We start from the raw sequence: 16,686 nt of genomic DNA, 5'->3' as shown, positions 1-16,686 counted from the left end.
ATGGGGGCTGGAATGAGGGTGACATAGTGGAGAGGAATGGAAAGAGATGCGGAGGGAGAGTTAAAATCAGAGACAGACATACAGAGAAAGACAGAAACATATGAGAGATGGGTGAGGAGAGAGACAGACACAGAGACAGAGGAAGATCAAGATAAACTGAAGGGTTCTGCAGTCCCTTTCCCCCTTCTCCCTTCCTACCTCTCCTTCTCAGAACGCCCTTGTTCCTAGACCTCCTTATATGCAGGTGAGAGTAGGACAAAGAGGTGAGGGGGTCAGTGGCAAAGACTAGAGTTTGGGGGTTGGGTTCGGAGGCCCATTCTCCAGAGCTCCAGAAGTTTCTGGGAAGAAAGGAGGGCAACAACCCTAAGATGCAAATATGGAGGAAGGATGGTCCAGAGGGGTCAACAGGCAGCAGAAGAGGGAATGCAGTCAAAGTATGATGAAGTATGGGGACAATGTAGGTAGCATAAGAAACCCTGAGCATTCAGACACATGGGTTCTAGTCCCATGGACTCTGTAATGTTGGGCAAATTCAATTCCTTATTTGTCAGACTGGCAGATGGGACTTTCAGCTCTGACGTTCTATGTTTTATGATCCTTCCCAACTTTGGCATTTGTATTCCATGACGTTTTTCAATTCTAATGGTTTGTCATTATGGTTCTTATATTCCAAGGTCCTTCCTTGTTCTCCTGGTCTATGCATGTTCTAACATTCTGCGTTATAAGAATATCATTCAGAAGCTCCAAGAACCTATTAATGCAAGACTAGGACTTTCTGAAAGGGGGTCTCTTGGGGGGACTACTTGGAATCAGCAGATAAGACATAGCGGTGAGATCAATCCCCAGCCACTGCCCTAAAGTGTCCCCTTCCTCTGGATGAGGGAGGGCAATAGCACACCTCCCTCCCACTTCCTTTCACCCTAGGAGGAAATGATTGGGTGGGAGGTGAATTTCCTTGATATCAGGAAACAGGGTGGTTGGCTTTCTCTTCTGCACCCAAGGGGTACCAGGTAAGGGAAATAAAGACATTTATTGAATCTATCAGAGAAGAAGAAACTGAGGGAAAGAAAGGGGATGACTGAGGAACAGAGAGAGGGAGAAGACTGAAAAGCAGGGTAGAGGGAGACCAAGTGGAAAGGAGAGAGGGATGAACTGGGACAAATGGGAAAGACTTGATAGAATACACAGACAGGGGAGACTGAGGGACAAAGAGTTGAGGAGAAGGGAGACTGAGGAATGGAAGAAAAGAGAAGGAGGGAGAAGGAGGGAAGATTGACAGAGGGAGGGAACATTGAGGGAAAGATAATGGGTTGGAGAGAGGGAGATTAAAAGAGAGAGGGGCACTGAAGAGTAGAGGTGGGAGCAGTTATGGGAAAAAAGGATACTGAAGAAGTGAAAATGGGAGAGACTCAGAACAGGGACATGTTGAGAGGAAAAGATGGGAAGGAGTGAGCACTGAAAATCAGGTTGAAGAATACAGAGAGGGAAGATTGAAGAATAGAGGGAGGAGATGCTGAGGGTGAGGGGTGGGAGAAACTGAGAAACTGAAGAGATGGGACAGAAAGAGGGATCATTGAGGAGAAGACAGAGCAAGAAACTGAAGGACACAGAGGGGAGCCACGGAGTGATAAAGATGGGGAGAAAGGCAGGATAAGTGATCGAGGGGGCAGACAGATCAGAAGAAATGAAGGGAAAAGGTGTGGAAAGCAGAGAGGAAGACTGAAAAAGAGAGGGGAGCTCGATGAGCACAGAAAGAAGGGACATAGAGAAGCTGGTGGGAGAGACTAAGGGACTGAAAGGAGGTAAATTAGGGATGAGGAGTGGGGAATACTTAAGGATTGGAGGGTAAACTGAGGGTCCCAGAGGGAAGATTTAAGAACAAAGGGGACGAGGGGGGAGGAGGCTGAGGGACAGAGTCAGGTAGCTCCCAATGGGAAGGATAGGATGGACATTAGGGTATGGGAATTGTTTGGGGCCAGGCAAGGGGCCAGGGTTGCCAAGCAGACTTGACCTTTCTCTTGGTGGATTAAGAGGCTGCTCTCATGCTTCGGTGCCAGGGGAATACTGCCAGGCTAGAAGGGCAGGCTGAGCCCAAGGAAGCACACATGCAAGACCCCCTACACACATATGCATGTCTCTTACACGTGTGTACACTCATGGAGCAGAAGTCACACACCTTCGGATAACTCCAGGTTACCTTACCCATGCAAGGATAGAGGATCAGATTTGCTAGATACAGTAGGAGGGGCAGTGTTAGAGCCCTGGGCTGGGAGTCAGGAGCCCTGGGTTGGAATCCTAGCTCTGCTTCTTACTATGTATGTGACCTCTGAGAGGCAAGTCTTTCATCTCTCTGGGCCTCAGTATCCTAATCTGCAAAATAAGGGAGTTGGACTAGATAATCTCTGAAGCCACTCCCAGCTCTAGACCTGTGACCCTGCCTGAGTCCCATCTCCTCTGTCCTCGATGGGCAAGCATAGATAAATTGCATTCCCTCCCTACATTTCAGCTTCAGTCTCGGTAAAATGGGATTTCCCTCTCTCAGGATTCTTGCTGTGAGGAAAGAGCATGGCAAACCTTAAAGCATGAGCTGACAGCTGTTATCCTGTGCGGTGCATGGGAAGAGTGCCTTGAATGTAACTGCGTGTTTGCTGTTGTGCATGGGAGTTCCTGCATGCTGGAGCTTACTTGTCTCTCATTTGACTGTTAGGTCCATTTCACAGCCTGCTGTTATATTAGGCTCCAATCCCTTCCCTCTGTTATTAGCTCCAATGTAGCCTGTTTAGAGCTCTTTGTCTCTATTTGTATCTAGGCTGTCTCCACCCCCTCCCCACCCCTGACTAGATTATGGACTCCTTGAGGGTAGGGCTGTCTTCTGCTGTTTGTTTTCTGTATTCCCAGGGCTTTGCAGGTGCCTGGAATATAGTGGGTACTCAAGAAATGCTTTTTAATCAACTGTCTGCTAGGTATTTTCCAGCTTCCTCAGGGGAGAATCCGACTGTTGCTCAGAATGCCTGGGTCCTTCTTTCCCCCCAGGATTCATTCTGCTTCTTAGGGTGGGTGTTTTGTTTTCAAATGAAGGGACCTACTTCTCCTTGGTGACTCCAAACTGACAGTTCCATCCTTTTGCAGCCACAGAATATGATGATGGGTTAGGCAGGAAGGGCCAGCAGAGACCCATGGACTCACATATTGGGAAATTTGAGATGCCATCTAGTGCCCCTATTTTAGAGAGCGATCAATCCTCTGCAGCCCGAAAGACTTGCCCAAGGTCCCAGGGTATGTGAGTGTGAACTTCAGGTCTTCTAAACCCTAGCCGGCTTTCTCTTCACCCGCCCATGCTGACCCTTCCCCCATTCTATTCATAAGTATTCATGGGACTAAACTGAAACTGGTGGCAGTATGGGAGGGGTTGACCATTCACTCTCCTATAACCCTTACACTCCTGCTTCCTTCTCTCTTTTAACACAGGAGGAATTTCAGACTCTCAAGCCAGTTTGTTGGAGGTAGAGGGGCATAATTCAGCCAAATCTCCAACCAGAAATACCCCAAGAATCCCAGGGACACCTAACCTGAAACTACCCCCTTCATCTCCCCGAAACCTTCTATCCCCGTCCACACTGACCCCCATTCCCTAATTTCACGTCTTCTCTATTTCCCAGACTGCTCCCCTCTCCCCCTCCCCCACTCTTGCAATTCGACTCATTTTCGGAGAAAGAAGACTAAGGAGCTCAACACTCACCATCCCCATTCTTACAGCCCACCCCACCAGTTCCTCCCTTACTCTCCCAAGTGTCCTTGAGACTGCCTTTCTTGCTCTCTCATCTTTCTAGGATTTCATAGCCCTCTTCCACTTAACTGTGCCCAGACTCTCTGAGAAAAAGGGGAAGGAGAAGGGGGCAGGCGGAGGGATCCCTCGTCCCGACCTTACCTATTCTTATTTCTCTCGCCTCTCCCATTAATTACCGCTTCTCTGCTCCCCAACCCTCCTTTCCTTGCTTTCCTGCAGCCTTCCAAGCCCTCTGTCTCCCATCCCTTCAGCTCCCTGTACTCCCCTTGATCATGTGTCCCTGAGTCCCCTGGAGGGGATAGGGGGGCCCCAATGGCCTCCTGCCTTCCAGCCTCTGGAGGCCCCACTGCCCACCTGGGTCAGGGGGTGCACCCCTACCCCTCCGTCGCCCTCCTCACCCACGATGGGCAATACCACGCTGGAGGGCTGTCACGTGGACTCGAGGGTGGACCACCTATTCCCTCCTTCCCTCTACATCATCGTCATGGGCATCGGGCTGCCCACCAACTGCCTAGCCCTGTGGGCTGCCTACCGCCAGGTCCGCCAGCACAACGAGCTAGGCGTCTACTTGATGAACCTGAGCATCGCTGACCTGCTGTACATCGCCACGCTCCCGCTGTGGGTCGACTACTTTCTGCACCACGATAACTGGATTCACGGGCGCGGCTCGTGCAAGCTCTTCGGCTTCGTCTTCTACACCAACATCTACATCAGCATCGCCTTCCTCTGCTGCATCTCGCTGGACCGCTACCTGGCCGTGGCCCACCCGCTGCGCTTCGCCCGCCTGCGGCGCGTCAAGACGGCCGTGGCCGTGAGCTCCGTGGTGTGGGCCACGGAGCTGGGCGCCAACTCGGCCCCGCTCTTCCACGACGAGCTCTTCCGGGACCGCTACAACCACACGTTTTGCTTCGAGAAGTTCCCCATGGAGGGCTGGGTGGCCTGGATGAATCTCTACCGCATCTTCATGGGCTTCCTCTTCCCCTGGGCGCTCATGCTCTTCTCCTACTGGGGCATCTTGCGCGCCGTGCGCGGAAGCGTGTCCACCGAGCGCCAGGAGAAGGCCAAGATCAAGCGGCTGGCTTTGAGCCTCATCGCCATCGTGCTGGTCTGCTTCGCACCCTACCACGTGCTCCTGCTGTCGCGCAGCGCCGTCTACCTGGGCCGCCCCTTGGACTGCGGCTTCGAGGAGAAGGTCTTCGCCGCGTACCACAGCTCGCTGGCCTTCACCAGCCTCAACTGCGTGGCCGACCCCATCCTCTACTGCTTCGTCAACGAGGGCGCCCGCGGCGACGTGGCCAAGGCCCTGCACAGCCTCCTGCGATTCCTGGCCAGCGACAAGCCCCAGGAGATGGCCAACGCCTCCCTGACTCTGGAGACCCCGCTGGCGTCCAAGAGGCACAGTGTGGGCCGCTGCAGCTGGGGAGGGGTCCTGGCCTCCCACTCCCACTCGAAAGGGGATGACGTGCAGCTCAAGATGCTGCCGCCCTCTCAGTGAGCCTCCTCCACCAGCCCACCCCGCTGGACCCCAGCCTCGGGTGGAGTCTGCCCCGTATTGTCCCACCCCCTGTCTCTTATGTGCAAACCAGATGCAAATGAATCTTGTGTGAATATCCATAAAGAGGGCATGAGCCAAGCCGGAGAGGGGGCATTCATTTTGTTCTCCAGTGGGGAGGATAGGGTCACAGCCTAAACTGTGGAAAAGGCAAGGACTGGAGAAAGATGGAGAGAGAGGAGGAAGGAAGGAGGAGAGGGAGCGCTCCCCTCAGGGAACAGGGGAGAAAGTGAGGGTGCTATGGAAAGATCTGTGAGCCCAAGTTGCTCCCCGAGGCAGATGCTAGCTCCCAAGATCAGTGACCCAAGACCATCACCCAAGGCTGGGTGACCTTGAGTAAATCCTTTTGCTTTGATTTCCCTATCTGTTGGATGGCTCTAAGGTTCTACTGGGAAGGGATCTTTCCTTCTACATCTCTGCCTTGTCCCTTGCAAGTCACAGGCTTCAGGAAGATGTTGTTCAGCTCCCTACTGAGGGAGAGAGAGGAAGAGGAAGAGGAGAGGAGGAGAGGAGAACAGAAGAGAGGAGAGGAGAGGAGAGAAAGAGGAGAGGAGAAGAGAGAAGAGCAGAGAGGAGAGGAGGGGAGAGGAGAAGAGAAGAGAGGAGAGGAGAGGAGAGGAGAGGAGAGGGAGAAAATGAGAGAGGGAGAGACGGAGAGGGACACAGAGAGTACAAACAAGCTGGGCTGGTGTGCAGGGCGAGAGAAATGTTTGTCAAGGCGGTATAGGTCCCTGGACAGTGTGGGACTAAGGCCCTTTCCATTTCTAAAATCTATGATCCTGTGAGCAGCTGCAGGGTCCCCCCAGGCTCTCTTTCCTGCCCCTTGCTTCAGTTCACACGCCCCTGGAGTGGGGGGGGGTAGGAGGGAGGGAGGGTTGGGGAGATTTCTCCAGCTGCCATCCAGTATCAGCCTCCTCTCTCTCCCTCCCACCTATCCAGGCTACTAGGAGGAGTCTTCCCTCTATTTTCCTTGTCGCCCCCCCCCCCCCACCTTTCTAAATAAGGAGAAAGGGGTAACATGAACTGATGATCTCAAAACATTGTTTAAACATTAACCCTTTTGGATGCTTCCACCATTGTCCCACCAGGAATGAACAGGCTGGGCTGGAGATGGGGAGATGATCCACGTCAGGGGTCAGTACTTCACTGTACCCCCAGAGAGATTCCTGGAAACCCATACTGGGAAATGCTGGGGGCACGGGGAGGGGGGGGAGAAGAATGGGAAAAATTCTCTAAATGAGGAAAGTGATTCAAGGAGGGGGGATGGGAGAGGGTGTGGAGAGTGAGACACAGGAAGTGTTTGCGACGGACTAAGATTGGGAGCTGAGGAAGGAGCCAGAATATTATATTATCATCACTCATCCGTTTCTTGTAGAGACAGCAATGGTTGGGGTGGAGAGTGCCTCGGGCTAGGAGCCAGGAAGCCAGAGTTCAAATTGTGGCTTGTAGTTTCTGCCTGTGTGACCTCAGGCACACTGTTTCCCTTCTCGGACCCTCAGGCCCTTTCAGTCTATAACGAGGGGTCTAGTGGGAAGGGGGTGGTCTGACTCTGCAGTTTCCAAGGGCTCTTTTTGCTTTGATAGTCTAAATTCTAGGGTTCCTGCTAGTTCTGACTCTCTGTTCTAAGTGTTTTCTAACATTCTCTGTCCTAAGGTACCTCTCAGCTTGGACATTCTGTTCTTTTTTTCCTTCTATAAATAGCATTTTATTTTTTTCCAATTACATGTAAAGATAGTTTTCAACATTCATCTTTATAAGATTTCAAGTTCCAAATTTTCTCCCCCCTCCAAGGCAGCAAGCTTTTGGATAGAAGTTGTACACGTACAATTATGATAAAGCTATTTCCACATTAGTCAGGACATTCTGTTTGAAAGTTCCCTCCAGCTCACATTTATTGACCCTGAGGTCCTTCTGAGCTCTAATTTTCTGTGTTCTAAAGTACTTTCAAGCTCAAACATTCTAACTTTGCGTCCTAACGTCTCTCCCAGTTTTAACTTTCTATGGAACATGCTCTTAAGCCCTTTATAGCACTGACATCCTGTGTCTTGAGGTCCCTCCTAGCTCTGGTATTCTTTGTCCATTAACATGTTGACATTGTGTTCTAAGGTCCCTCCCAACTCTGACATTCTATGTTCTAAGGTGTCACACAACTCTGACTTCCTATGTTCTAAGGTTCCTCCCAACTTGACACTTTATGTTCCAAAGTTCTTTCCAGCTAACATTCTCTGTCCTACGGCCCCTCCCAGCTCTGACATTAAATATTCTAAGGACCCTCCGGGCTCTGACATACTATAAATTCTAACAGGAAGGAACAGAAGGGGTGCCTGTGAGCATGTCTCTTCCTTTCCCTTGGAAAGGAAGTACATTTTGACTCAAACATGTCTGCATGTAGTTATCCCCAAAGTACCACAGACTGGAAAAAGCTTAAGACTGTGAATCAGAACACTTGAGTTTTAGACCAACTGACAAGCTGCAAGATCTCAGGCAAATCATTTTCCCCTTTTGGGTCTTTGTATCCCCCCAGAATGGGGCTGTGGAGTGGATGGTGAGGGGGTTTGTATCTTCTAATGTCTTTCAGAGCCCCTTCTGGCCCTTTCCCCTCTACCAGACTGCTCTAAATATGTCCCTAGGCCTCACCCCCTCAGGAATTTACCCCAGTTCATCCTGACCCCTGCTACTTTGAGGAGACTTCCCCACTGGGGAAGGTTGGACAGTCTGTGATTTGTCCTTAGGATTCCTCTTGCCTCTTGGTAAGATAAGGTCCTCAGTCAACAAGACTGTTTGTTTTCAAAAAAGAGCCTGTGTGTCCAGTTATTCCAGAATGTCAGGCCTGGAAGGGGACTGGACACCACCTTGTCCAAACCATCTCCCTGCCACTATGCAATTAAGGAAACTGAGGCCCTGCAAGGTATGGTGACTTCTCTGAGGTTACAGAGGGAGTCAGTATCAGGGCATGGACAAGAAGCCAGGCCAAACAACTCTCAAATAAATTGCTGGGGAATAGAAAGGTTTAACCCAATTGTTAAAAATTTCTTCCATGCATCTCAGCTGAAATCTGTTTCTTTGAACTTTCCCCACTTTCCCACTTTTGAAATATCTGTCCCCATCCTCCTCCAGCCAAACAAATCTTGTCTGACTCCTTTTCTGCCTGACAGTCCTTTTCACACTTGAATACAGTAACTTCCTGAAGTATGTGAGACATTGGGCGAAGACCAATGGATCCACAGCTAGCAGGACTGGTTGGAAATCCCTATGGGGCCAATTACCAGTTGTGAGATTTGGGAGAAAGTCCCTGCTCCTTTCTGGTCACTGTTTCTTTCTTGATGTGGCCTCTAAGATTCCAATTCTAAATCCTTTGGTCCTGTGAGTGGTTTATAGTGGGAACACCGTACTTGCATTCAGGAGAGACCTGGGTTTGAATCTTATCTTTAACACTTGCTAGTTGTGTAACCCTGGGTGAGTCAGCTAACCTCTCAGAATCTCAGTTTCCTCATCTGAAATACATGGTCATACCCATAGCGCCTACCTCACAGGGTTGTTGTGAGGACCAGAGGACATCACATGTGTAAAGCACTTTCCAGACTATAAAAAATGTCAACTATTTGTTTCCTGCCAGTCTCCTCTTCTCTAGGCTAAAACTCCCAAGATCCTTCAGCTGACCTTTTATGGCCTGGTTTCTAGTTCCTCCCTTTCCCCCTTCCCTGATCTCTCTGCTTTAGACATGACCTAGCTTGTCAGCATCTTCTCAAGGATGTGATGGCTATCTCTCATCCTTCAGCTAGGCTGGCAGCTCCCTCCGGGAGGAACACTGGGACCCAGCCCCCTCAGGAAAGGATTATTGAATCCAGAAAATCTCATTGCTGGAAGGGACCTCAGGGAGCAAAGAGCCTAACTTCCTGCCTAGTGTAGGACTCCCTGACCTGAATCATCCATCATTTGCTTGGATAACTTTCAGCATTTTTGTAGAGTTCTAATTGTCAGGAGGAAATGGTTCCAGTCTCCACTGTGACCCTGTATACTTAAGCTGCTTCTCCTACTTCAATTCTCCTAGCCATGTGAGAAATGAAACAATCTTTAAACATCTTCTAGTCCCAACACTCCGATACCCCTTTCAAAGAACAGACTGAGGAGGTGGCCAATGTTAACTCCTAGGCAAGCTAATAGTACTGACATCTCACCCACAAAGTGGGATTTCAGAACAAAGGGGTGAAGACTCTTGGGCACTTCCCCACTGCCTCCAGTGGACAATGGTAAGAATTTCTCACAGCCCTTGTTCAAAAAGCAATCATCTCCCACATTTCTCCCTTGAGGGACAGTTTTGGGTCCACTGTTGGGAAGGGAGAGAGTTTCTTAAAGTCCTTAGTGGAAGAAGAAAGGGTACTCCATGAAAGTCTGTTCCCATAGCCCTTAATGGCACAGGGGTAAGATCTCCCACAGTTCACCCACAGGGGAAAGGAGGCCTTTCTCACAGCACAGGTGAGTTAAAAAGAAGTTTTCCACAGCCCTCTCATGCAGAGAGAAGGGATCTTCCTAGGCTATAGGGAGGAGTTAATGACAGAACCCAGGCAGGAACTGGGTGGTCTAAAAAGGTTGACCCCCTCTCAGGGGAAAGCAGAAGGATCTTCCAAAACTCTGGAGATGGGGACAAGTTTCCCAAGATCCCATGTACGTGAGGGTAAAGATCTCTCACAGGTGTTGGGGGGGGGGGGCAAAGAATTTCCCACCACCTCTGGAGAAGAGGGGCAGGAAAGGGAGGAGAGAAAAGGGAGAGGGTTTGTAAAAGGTTGGGGAAAAGGGAGAGAGGGAAGGAAAAGGATAAGAACAAGGTAAAAACAGGGGAGAAGGAAAGAACAAGGAGGTATGGGGAAGGGGAAGGAGCCCTCTCATAGTGGGGAGAGGGGAAAGGAGAAGGGAAGGGATAAGGGAAGGAGCTGAAAAGAGGGGGGAAAAGGGAGGGAGAGGGGAAGGGAAGGAAGAAGAGGGATAGGAGGGGGAAGAGGGGGCAGGGAAAAGGATGGAGGAGAGAGGAAAGAAGGGGGAGGGGGAAGGGGGGGGGGGGAGGGGGAAGGAGGAGGGGGGGGGGGGGGGGGGTTTGTCCCCAGGACCGTGGGGGTGGGTGATGGGCAACACTTCCCTTCCAGGCTCCTGGGGTCAATGGGAGATTCAGCCTCTGAACACCAAACTCGCTGATAATCATCACTAATTAGTCGCCTCATAGGGCGTGACGTCACAGTCAATATTCGTGACATCACAGTGGCCGATCTGACTTCCCAGCGAACTTTCCCCGCCTCCGCCTCCACCCGAATAAGGCTCATTTACATATTGATGAGGGCAAAGGACCGCAGCGTCAGGCGTGGCATGATGACGCCACCGCGCCCTCACTGACGAACGACGCGTGCGCACAGGCTCCCACCCCGCCCACGGCTAACAGGCTACGCCGGTGACGCGCGCGTGCGCCGAGGGCTCACGCCCCTCTGTCCCCGGGCCTGGCCGTGACGCACGTGCGGCCGCCAAGATGGTGGTGGGCGCGTTCCCCATGGCGAAGCTGCTGTACCTGGGCGTGCGGCAGTTGAGCAAACCGCTGGCCCAAAGGATTAAGGAGGGGGCGCGCCGGAGCCATTTCTTTCGGACCTACATCTGCCTGCCACCTGCCCAGCGTAAGCCGGACCCCTAGAATCCCCCTCCCGTTCCCCACGATGGTCCTTTCCGGACCTCGAGCCCCGCCCTCTGCCCTCCTCCCCCTCCGACCTAAATGGCCAATCGCGAAGCGGCGCGCGACCCGCTCTGGCCAATCAGGAGAGGTTGTCGCGCCCCGGAGAGGCGGGTCTGTTCCCGTTATCTCCCCCTCCTCTCAGGACGGCCAGCTAATCCAATGGGAGTGCCGCGTGCTCTCTGCGCTAGCCAATGGCTGGAGGCCTCCGCGCCCCGGCTCTCCCTTCTTCTCTCCTACGTCCTCGTGGAGGCACGGCTGGCCAATGAGGGAGTCGTAATGCTGGGACAGACGGTGACACAAACCAACGGAGAGGCTAGAAGGGCGGGCAAGTTTGACTTTGAGCCGGAGGAATGACAGAAGCCGGGCGGGGCTTCGGGGTTAGTGGGACCTCGGGGTGGGGAGGGGAGGATTTAGCGGGGGAGATCCCCAAGCATTCCGTGTGTCAGTTTCACGGCTTTTCCTGGGGTGCAGGGGGAGTGGCCCTGAGTTCCAGCCCCACCTCCGCTCCTCAGGGGCTGTGTGGCCCTGGGGAAGTGGCCGACCCTCTCTGATGCCCACCGCCCTCATTTCTAAAGCGCACCTAGGTGTAGCCGTGAGCCAGTGGGGAAAGTGTAACATTAGGTCTTTATGGACAGCAGCGAGCTCCCGGTGCTTGTAGGGAGCTCCAGAGTTTGCAGGGCTTGCACACACCACCTCATCACAGCACCCGGGAGGGAGGGGGTGCCCTCACCCCTATTTTACGGACGAGAAAACTGAGGCTGAGATTGACTCAGGGTCACCTGGCTAGTAAGCGTCTGATGTTAGATTTGAACTCAGGTCTTACCGAGTCCCAGAGCCCAGCCTTCTGTTACCTTCCAAAGGAGTAGTTTCAGATTATCTGCTCACCCCAGCCCAGCCCAGGGAGAGGGTCCGGACGAGCCTCCTACTGTTAGGGCAGAGCCCCGGGACCCCCGTGGAAGAGAGAGGAGCCCGGCATTCTCTGGAAAAAAGCCCTTCTCCCTGGTCTCATAGGGTCCGTCTGCCCAGCCGGATCCCAGCCCTGGCGCTCTGTGTTCGGTTCTGGCCCTATTCTTGAGGGCTGCCTGTCAGTAAACCTGTCTTAAGTGACCCACAGAGCTGTGGATGGACAGCTCCTCAGTCGGCCCCCTTTCCCCAGCTCCCCCAAGCCCGGCACCACTGCCAGGGGTTAGCCACCCCCCCACAGTGGAGAAGGATTTCTGACTACACCGATTGCGGATGGAATAACAGATCTCGGGGCCACACTGCTGCAGACCCTTGGAATGGTCATGAGACCATGAATGACTCTGCCAGTTCTTTCTCAGCCTGGCTGAGGGGGCTCTACTTTGCAGAACATTTGCCCATCCCTGTTCCCGAATTGGTGGCCCTCCTTCCTCCACAGCCTTCCATAGACCACTCAGGCATCCCGTCCTGCACTTTCAGTTCTGGAATCTTCCCAAAAGCAGTTTGGCGGGGCCTCTGTTGTCCTCTTGCTGGCCACTCATTTACCTGGGCTCTCCTCTCCACATCAGCCGTTTGTCCTGACCCTTCCAGTACAAAGATCAATGTCTCTGGCAGGACAAATCTAAGCACACTTAGGCTGGTCAGCTCTTCTCTTTGGGCCTATCAGCATTCTGGCTGCCCCCAGGCAATGTTCTTTCCCCTTTTAGCCTCCTCTTTCCCCCAATATAGATTTCTAAAGCCTTTTTGCTGTCCCCACTCTCCATGTAAGCTTTGTATTATTCTGAGAGTTTCTGCTCCCGGGACTGCCTCTGTGGGATTCTGCCTGACCTTGTCTCCATCTTCTGACATGTCTTTTTAATACATTCCTATATGGCCCTTTAGACACCCCTTTCTTCTCCTCTTTGGGATTGTTTCATGGACACACTGAGCCCAAGAAGCTGGAAGAGGCCTCCAGTTCCACCCCAATCTGAAGGGTTTTCTTCCCCTTTAACACACTGAGGCTTCTAGACGCCCCACAATGGGGAATCCACCCATGATGGCCCAGCTGTCAGGTCTGATGTAAGTAGCAGCTTCCTGAGATGTCTTCTTGGCAGGCCGTGCCCACTGTGCCCAGCTCTGCCCTGCTCAGAGATGGAACCCCCTTCCTAGGGACAGCTCTTCAAGGTCTATCTTGTGCCTCCATGAATCTTCTCTTTTAAGCTAACCATTCTCCACTTCCTTCCACCAGACCACAGAGAGGATGATCCGAGGGCTGTCTTCACTGGGACACAGTCTGGCTTTTCAGTGTCTCCCCCCTCCTCATGGCAGGGTCTGGCCCCCTGGGCTCCCTGAATGCCAGCTAAGGTTGTAGTTGGGTGCTCTGGGAGGCCCTGTCATACCATTCACTCCCAGGGACTGACTCTGTCTCCAGAACTTAGCTTGGGCTGGCTTCCCTGATGGGACATTGTAGCTGGGGAGGGTGAATCTTTTCAAAGCTGGAACTCTGTCTGATGATCCCCAACTTGCCTCCGTGCTATCCTCACATTCAGCGTTAGAACAGTCATTTTTCTTGCAAGATTCTTCTTCTTTCACTAAAGCAACCATTCCCTGTTTGCTGATGACAATTGGGTTCAGATTAGCAGATCCTGTCCCTGGTTTCTTCAATTAGGGAAGGCTGAAATGAGCATTTTGTTGTTGTTAAGTCATTTTTCAGTCACATCTGACTCTGTGACCGCAATTGGAGTTTTCTGGGAAAATACTGTAATGGTTGGCCATTTCCTTCTCCATGTTATTTTACACATGAGGAAACTGAGATAAACAGAATCAAGTGACTTGCCCAGGGTCACACGGCTAGGACGTGCCTGAGGCTGGATTTGAACTCAGGAAGATGATTCAGACTCCAGGCCTGGCGCTCCCTCCAGTGTGCCGCTAGCCACCCCCTTCTTTCCCAAACTCCTTATCTCTTTCCTCCGTCTGCCTGGGAGGACCATGATACATTTCTGCTTGGTTTATCTTCACTCAGATGTTTCCCACCACATTTCCCCACTGTATTGGTGTTCTTGTGTGAATGTGGCTTCCTGACACCCAGTGTTCCCCCTCTGCCACACCCAGCAGCCTCACTCCTTCCCTTTGGTCCCCATCTCATCTGTCTTTGCTTTGGCTGCCGTGATGTGTGGCCCTCGCGGGGGGACCTCTGAGGCAGAGTTCTCTCACCAGCTCCATCCTTGGATCTTTGTGCCCTGGGTGTTCTTGGGCGTCTCTCTGGACCATTCTTCTTCCTGCATCTTATTCACTATCTGTGGCAGGGAATATTGACCTTGGTTATGTCTTGGTCCCTTTGTAAGTCAGGCTGGTGAACTTATGGACCCATAGAGTGTGCAGGATTACAAAGGGACCCGAATTCCATTGAAAGACATTTCTCCCAGTTTCACCAGCTCACCCACCAGTCCCCTGAAGTTGTTCTCAGTTAGTGACAGTCAGTGGACCCCAGTCTGAGAACACACTGGCTCTCCAGGAGCATGTTTTTCTCCCCCCATCCCCCACACCCCATCCCCACCCCCTTCCTCTTTAGAACTATCTGTCTGGTCCACTTTACCACAGAGGAAATTGAGGTCTCTTCAGAGGGGAAGTGACCTGGCCAGGGTTATGCAGTAGACTGAATTTTAGAACTGGGACCTTAGAAGCTAATTCGGTTTCACAGATGGGGAAACTGAGGCCCAGAGAGGGGAATGAATTTGTCCACTTTCTTGGACGTGGTCAGTGCCCTCTCTGGCCCTGGCCCCCAGCTCTGGCCTCAGCCAATCCCCCTCTCATCTCTGCAGTGTACCACTGGGTGGAAATGCGGACCAAGATGCGGATCCTGGGCTTTCGAGGAGCTACGATTAAACCCCTGAACGAGGAGGCCGCAGCAGAACTTGGGGCCGAGCTGCTGGGCGAGGCCACCATCTTCCTGGTTGGGGGCACCTGCCTGGTCCTTGAGTACTTCCGCCAATCTGGCCAAACCAAACGCAAGGAGGAAGAGCATCGGCAGGTCTTGGAATCTCTTCAGCTTGAGCTGACCACCCTAAGCTTGACTGTGGAAACCCTACAGACTCAGCAGCGAGAGGTCTCCCGACACCTGGGGACCATCGATGAGCTCCAGACCCAGATCAAAGAGCTCAAGGAACTACTAGACAGAAAGGCCAAATAGAGGCTTCCCCAGCCAGTCCCTGCGGGCTGCCATCGGCTCCCCTCTGCACACTGCCCCCTGCTGGCGGCATGTGCCTTTGGGCCCTGAGCAGGGTGGCCGGCCAGCAGCCATGGTCCCTCCCTGTGGGGCATAGCCCTTCTGGTGGCATTCAATGGTCCGGTGTGAGATTCCCCATTCCCTCCCAACCCCCCTTGGTCTGCTTGTTTCTTCTTATGGGATTGGTCACCCCCGGGAGTAAAGAATTGGCCAGTGTGCTGCTCTGCTGAAGGCATCCCCCTCTGCCCTTCTCACATTGGAATCTTCTCCCCCAGCTCCCCAGACCCGGTCCCTTAGACCAGGCCTCTGCTCACCTTCCTTCCCTTGCCCTCATGCATTACATTAAGAATCCACTACAACAAGGTGGGAGATTCCCATTGGACCTGCCCCTTCCATATCCCCGCCCCTTGAAGCCAACCATGTGATGGTCTGGCTTGACATTTCTATTTCGCTCTCTCCCTTCTTTGGTCCATAGAGAACTCCTGTCTTTTGGGGGTGTCTCACTGGAGATCTCTTATCCCAGACCAGCCTTCTTGGGTTATCTTGATTCTTGGAATGGGATGGTGTCATGTGTCCTTTTCTCCTGGATAGGGTCTGTGAATCCATACCCTCCCCACCACTGGTAGCAACCCTTCCCTCCCCAGCCTCCTGTTCCCCCCTCTACCTGCTCTCATGGATTCCACCTTCCCAAGATTCTCCTTCTAGCCCATTGCTATGACATTGGATGTGCAGTGTTTCCAAATCTCATCATTCACTCTCCCAGGTTGCTGTCAGCAAGTAACCCATGCCCACCCTAAATCCCAAATGAAAGGTTCTGTTCCCCTTCCCTTATCCCAGGTAGACAGAGACCTTGTTTTCCCAGTGGAATGTCATACAAGGCTTCTCTTCCCTGCCTTCTTACAGGGCAGGGGGCACTCCTTCAATGCTTTCTGGCAGTGGCACTGTGCAGGGGAGAGATTTGACTGGTGGCTCCTCCCACCTTTACCTGGAAGAATCTGCTGGTGGTATTGGGGCAGAGGGCAGGGGCGTCCCAGGTCTGATTCTATTTTTTACGATTGTAAATACTTCACAATTAAAGGAGGGGAGGTCCTTGGCCTCAGAAATCACTCAATACATGTATGGTCTGTTTGATTTGGGGAAAGGCGGGTGTGGCCTCTTCTGAGGTTTGAGGTTTGAATGTTTACTGTTACTGAATGGGACCTTTCAGGTGACTGATGTAATGCAAGACCCCTCCTTCAGCCAGAGTGGTAAATTTAGGCCTGAGCAGGGGAGGGACTTAATCATGATTTCAGAGACTGGATAAGAGGGGGCTGAGACTTGGATGTGGGAGGGAATAAACGCTTGACCAGAGAAGCTGGGCCAGGTCTGAGATTTGACCCCTCTCCCCACGCCCTACCCTACCAGCAGGAGATGTGGTCTAGACCTTGGGGTCTGTGGGATGGAGGGGAAGGGCCTAGGCTAGGCCAACA

General features: G+C 52.4%; 2 protein-coding genes across 3 annotated transcripts in view; both read left to right on the top strand.

Moving 5' to 3' along the window:
• The window catches only part of GPR4 (G protein-coupled receptor 4), a 6,182-nt gene extending 283 nt beyond the window's left edge, over window positions 1-5,899 (top strand). The window contains exons 1-2 of one of the 2 annotated variants that reach the window (XM_069089051.1): window positions 549-1,010; window positions 3,469-5,899. In XM_069089051.1, the coding sequence (XP_068945152.1) occupies window positions 4,191-5,282 (1,092 nt within the window). In that variant the 5' untranslated portion in view covers window positions 549-1,010; window positions 3,469-4,190 and the 3' untranslated portion in view covers window positions 5,283-5,899. Of the gene's footprint in view, window positions 1-548; window positions 1,011-3,468 lie in introns of those variants that run through there. The other variant, XM_069089050.1, reaches the window with a different exon arrangement.
• A 4,849-nt stretch (window positions 5,900-10,748) lies between these two features.
• On the top strand, window positions 10,749-16,330 carry OPA3 (outer mitochondrial membrane lipid metabolism regulator OPA3). The gene is made up of 2 exons (XM_069089049.1): window positions 10,749-10,996; window positions 14,814-16,330. The coding sequence occupies exons 1-2, from the start codon at window positions 10,855-10,857 to the stop codon at window positions 15,179-15,181; spliced, it is 510 nt and encodes a 169-aa protein (XP_068945150.1). The 5' UTR covers window positions 10,749-10,854; the 3' UTR covers window positions 15,182-16,330.
• Window positions 16,331-16,686: the final 356 nt, after the last annotated feature.

Source organism: Petaurus breviceps, unplaced genomic scaffold, assembly GCF_028583685.1.
Source record: "Petaurus breviceps papuanus isolate PSGF00001 unplaced genomic scaffold, PetGlider_PUasm1.0 185, whole genome shotgun sequence".
Lineage (NCBI taxonomy): Eukaryota > Metazoa > Chordata > Mammalia > Diprotodontia > Petauridae > Petaurus > Petaurus breviceps.
The sequence above is the reverse complement of the archived record's forward strand: the minus strand, read 5'-3'. Positions and strand labels throughout refer to the sequence as shown.

Excerpts from the sequence above, each read along its gene's own strand:
- OPA3 (XM_069089049.1), top strand. The coding sequence starts at position 10,855 with ATGGTGGTGGGCGCGTTCCCCATGGCGAAGCTGCTGTACCTGGGCGTG. Across the intron at positions 10,997-14,813 it reads CTGCCTGCCACCTGCCCAGC|TGTACCACTGGGTGGAAATG; the intron begins GTAAGCCGGACC and ends TCATCTCTGCAG.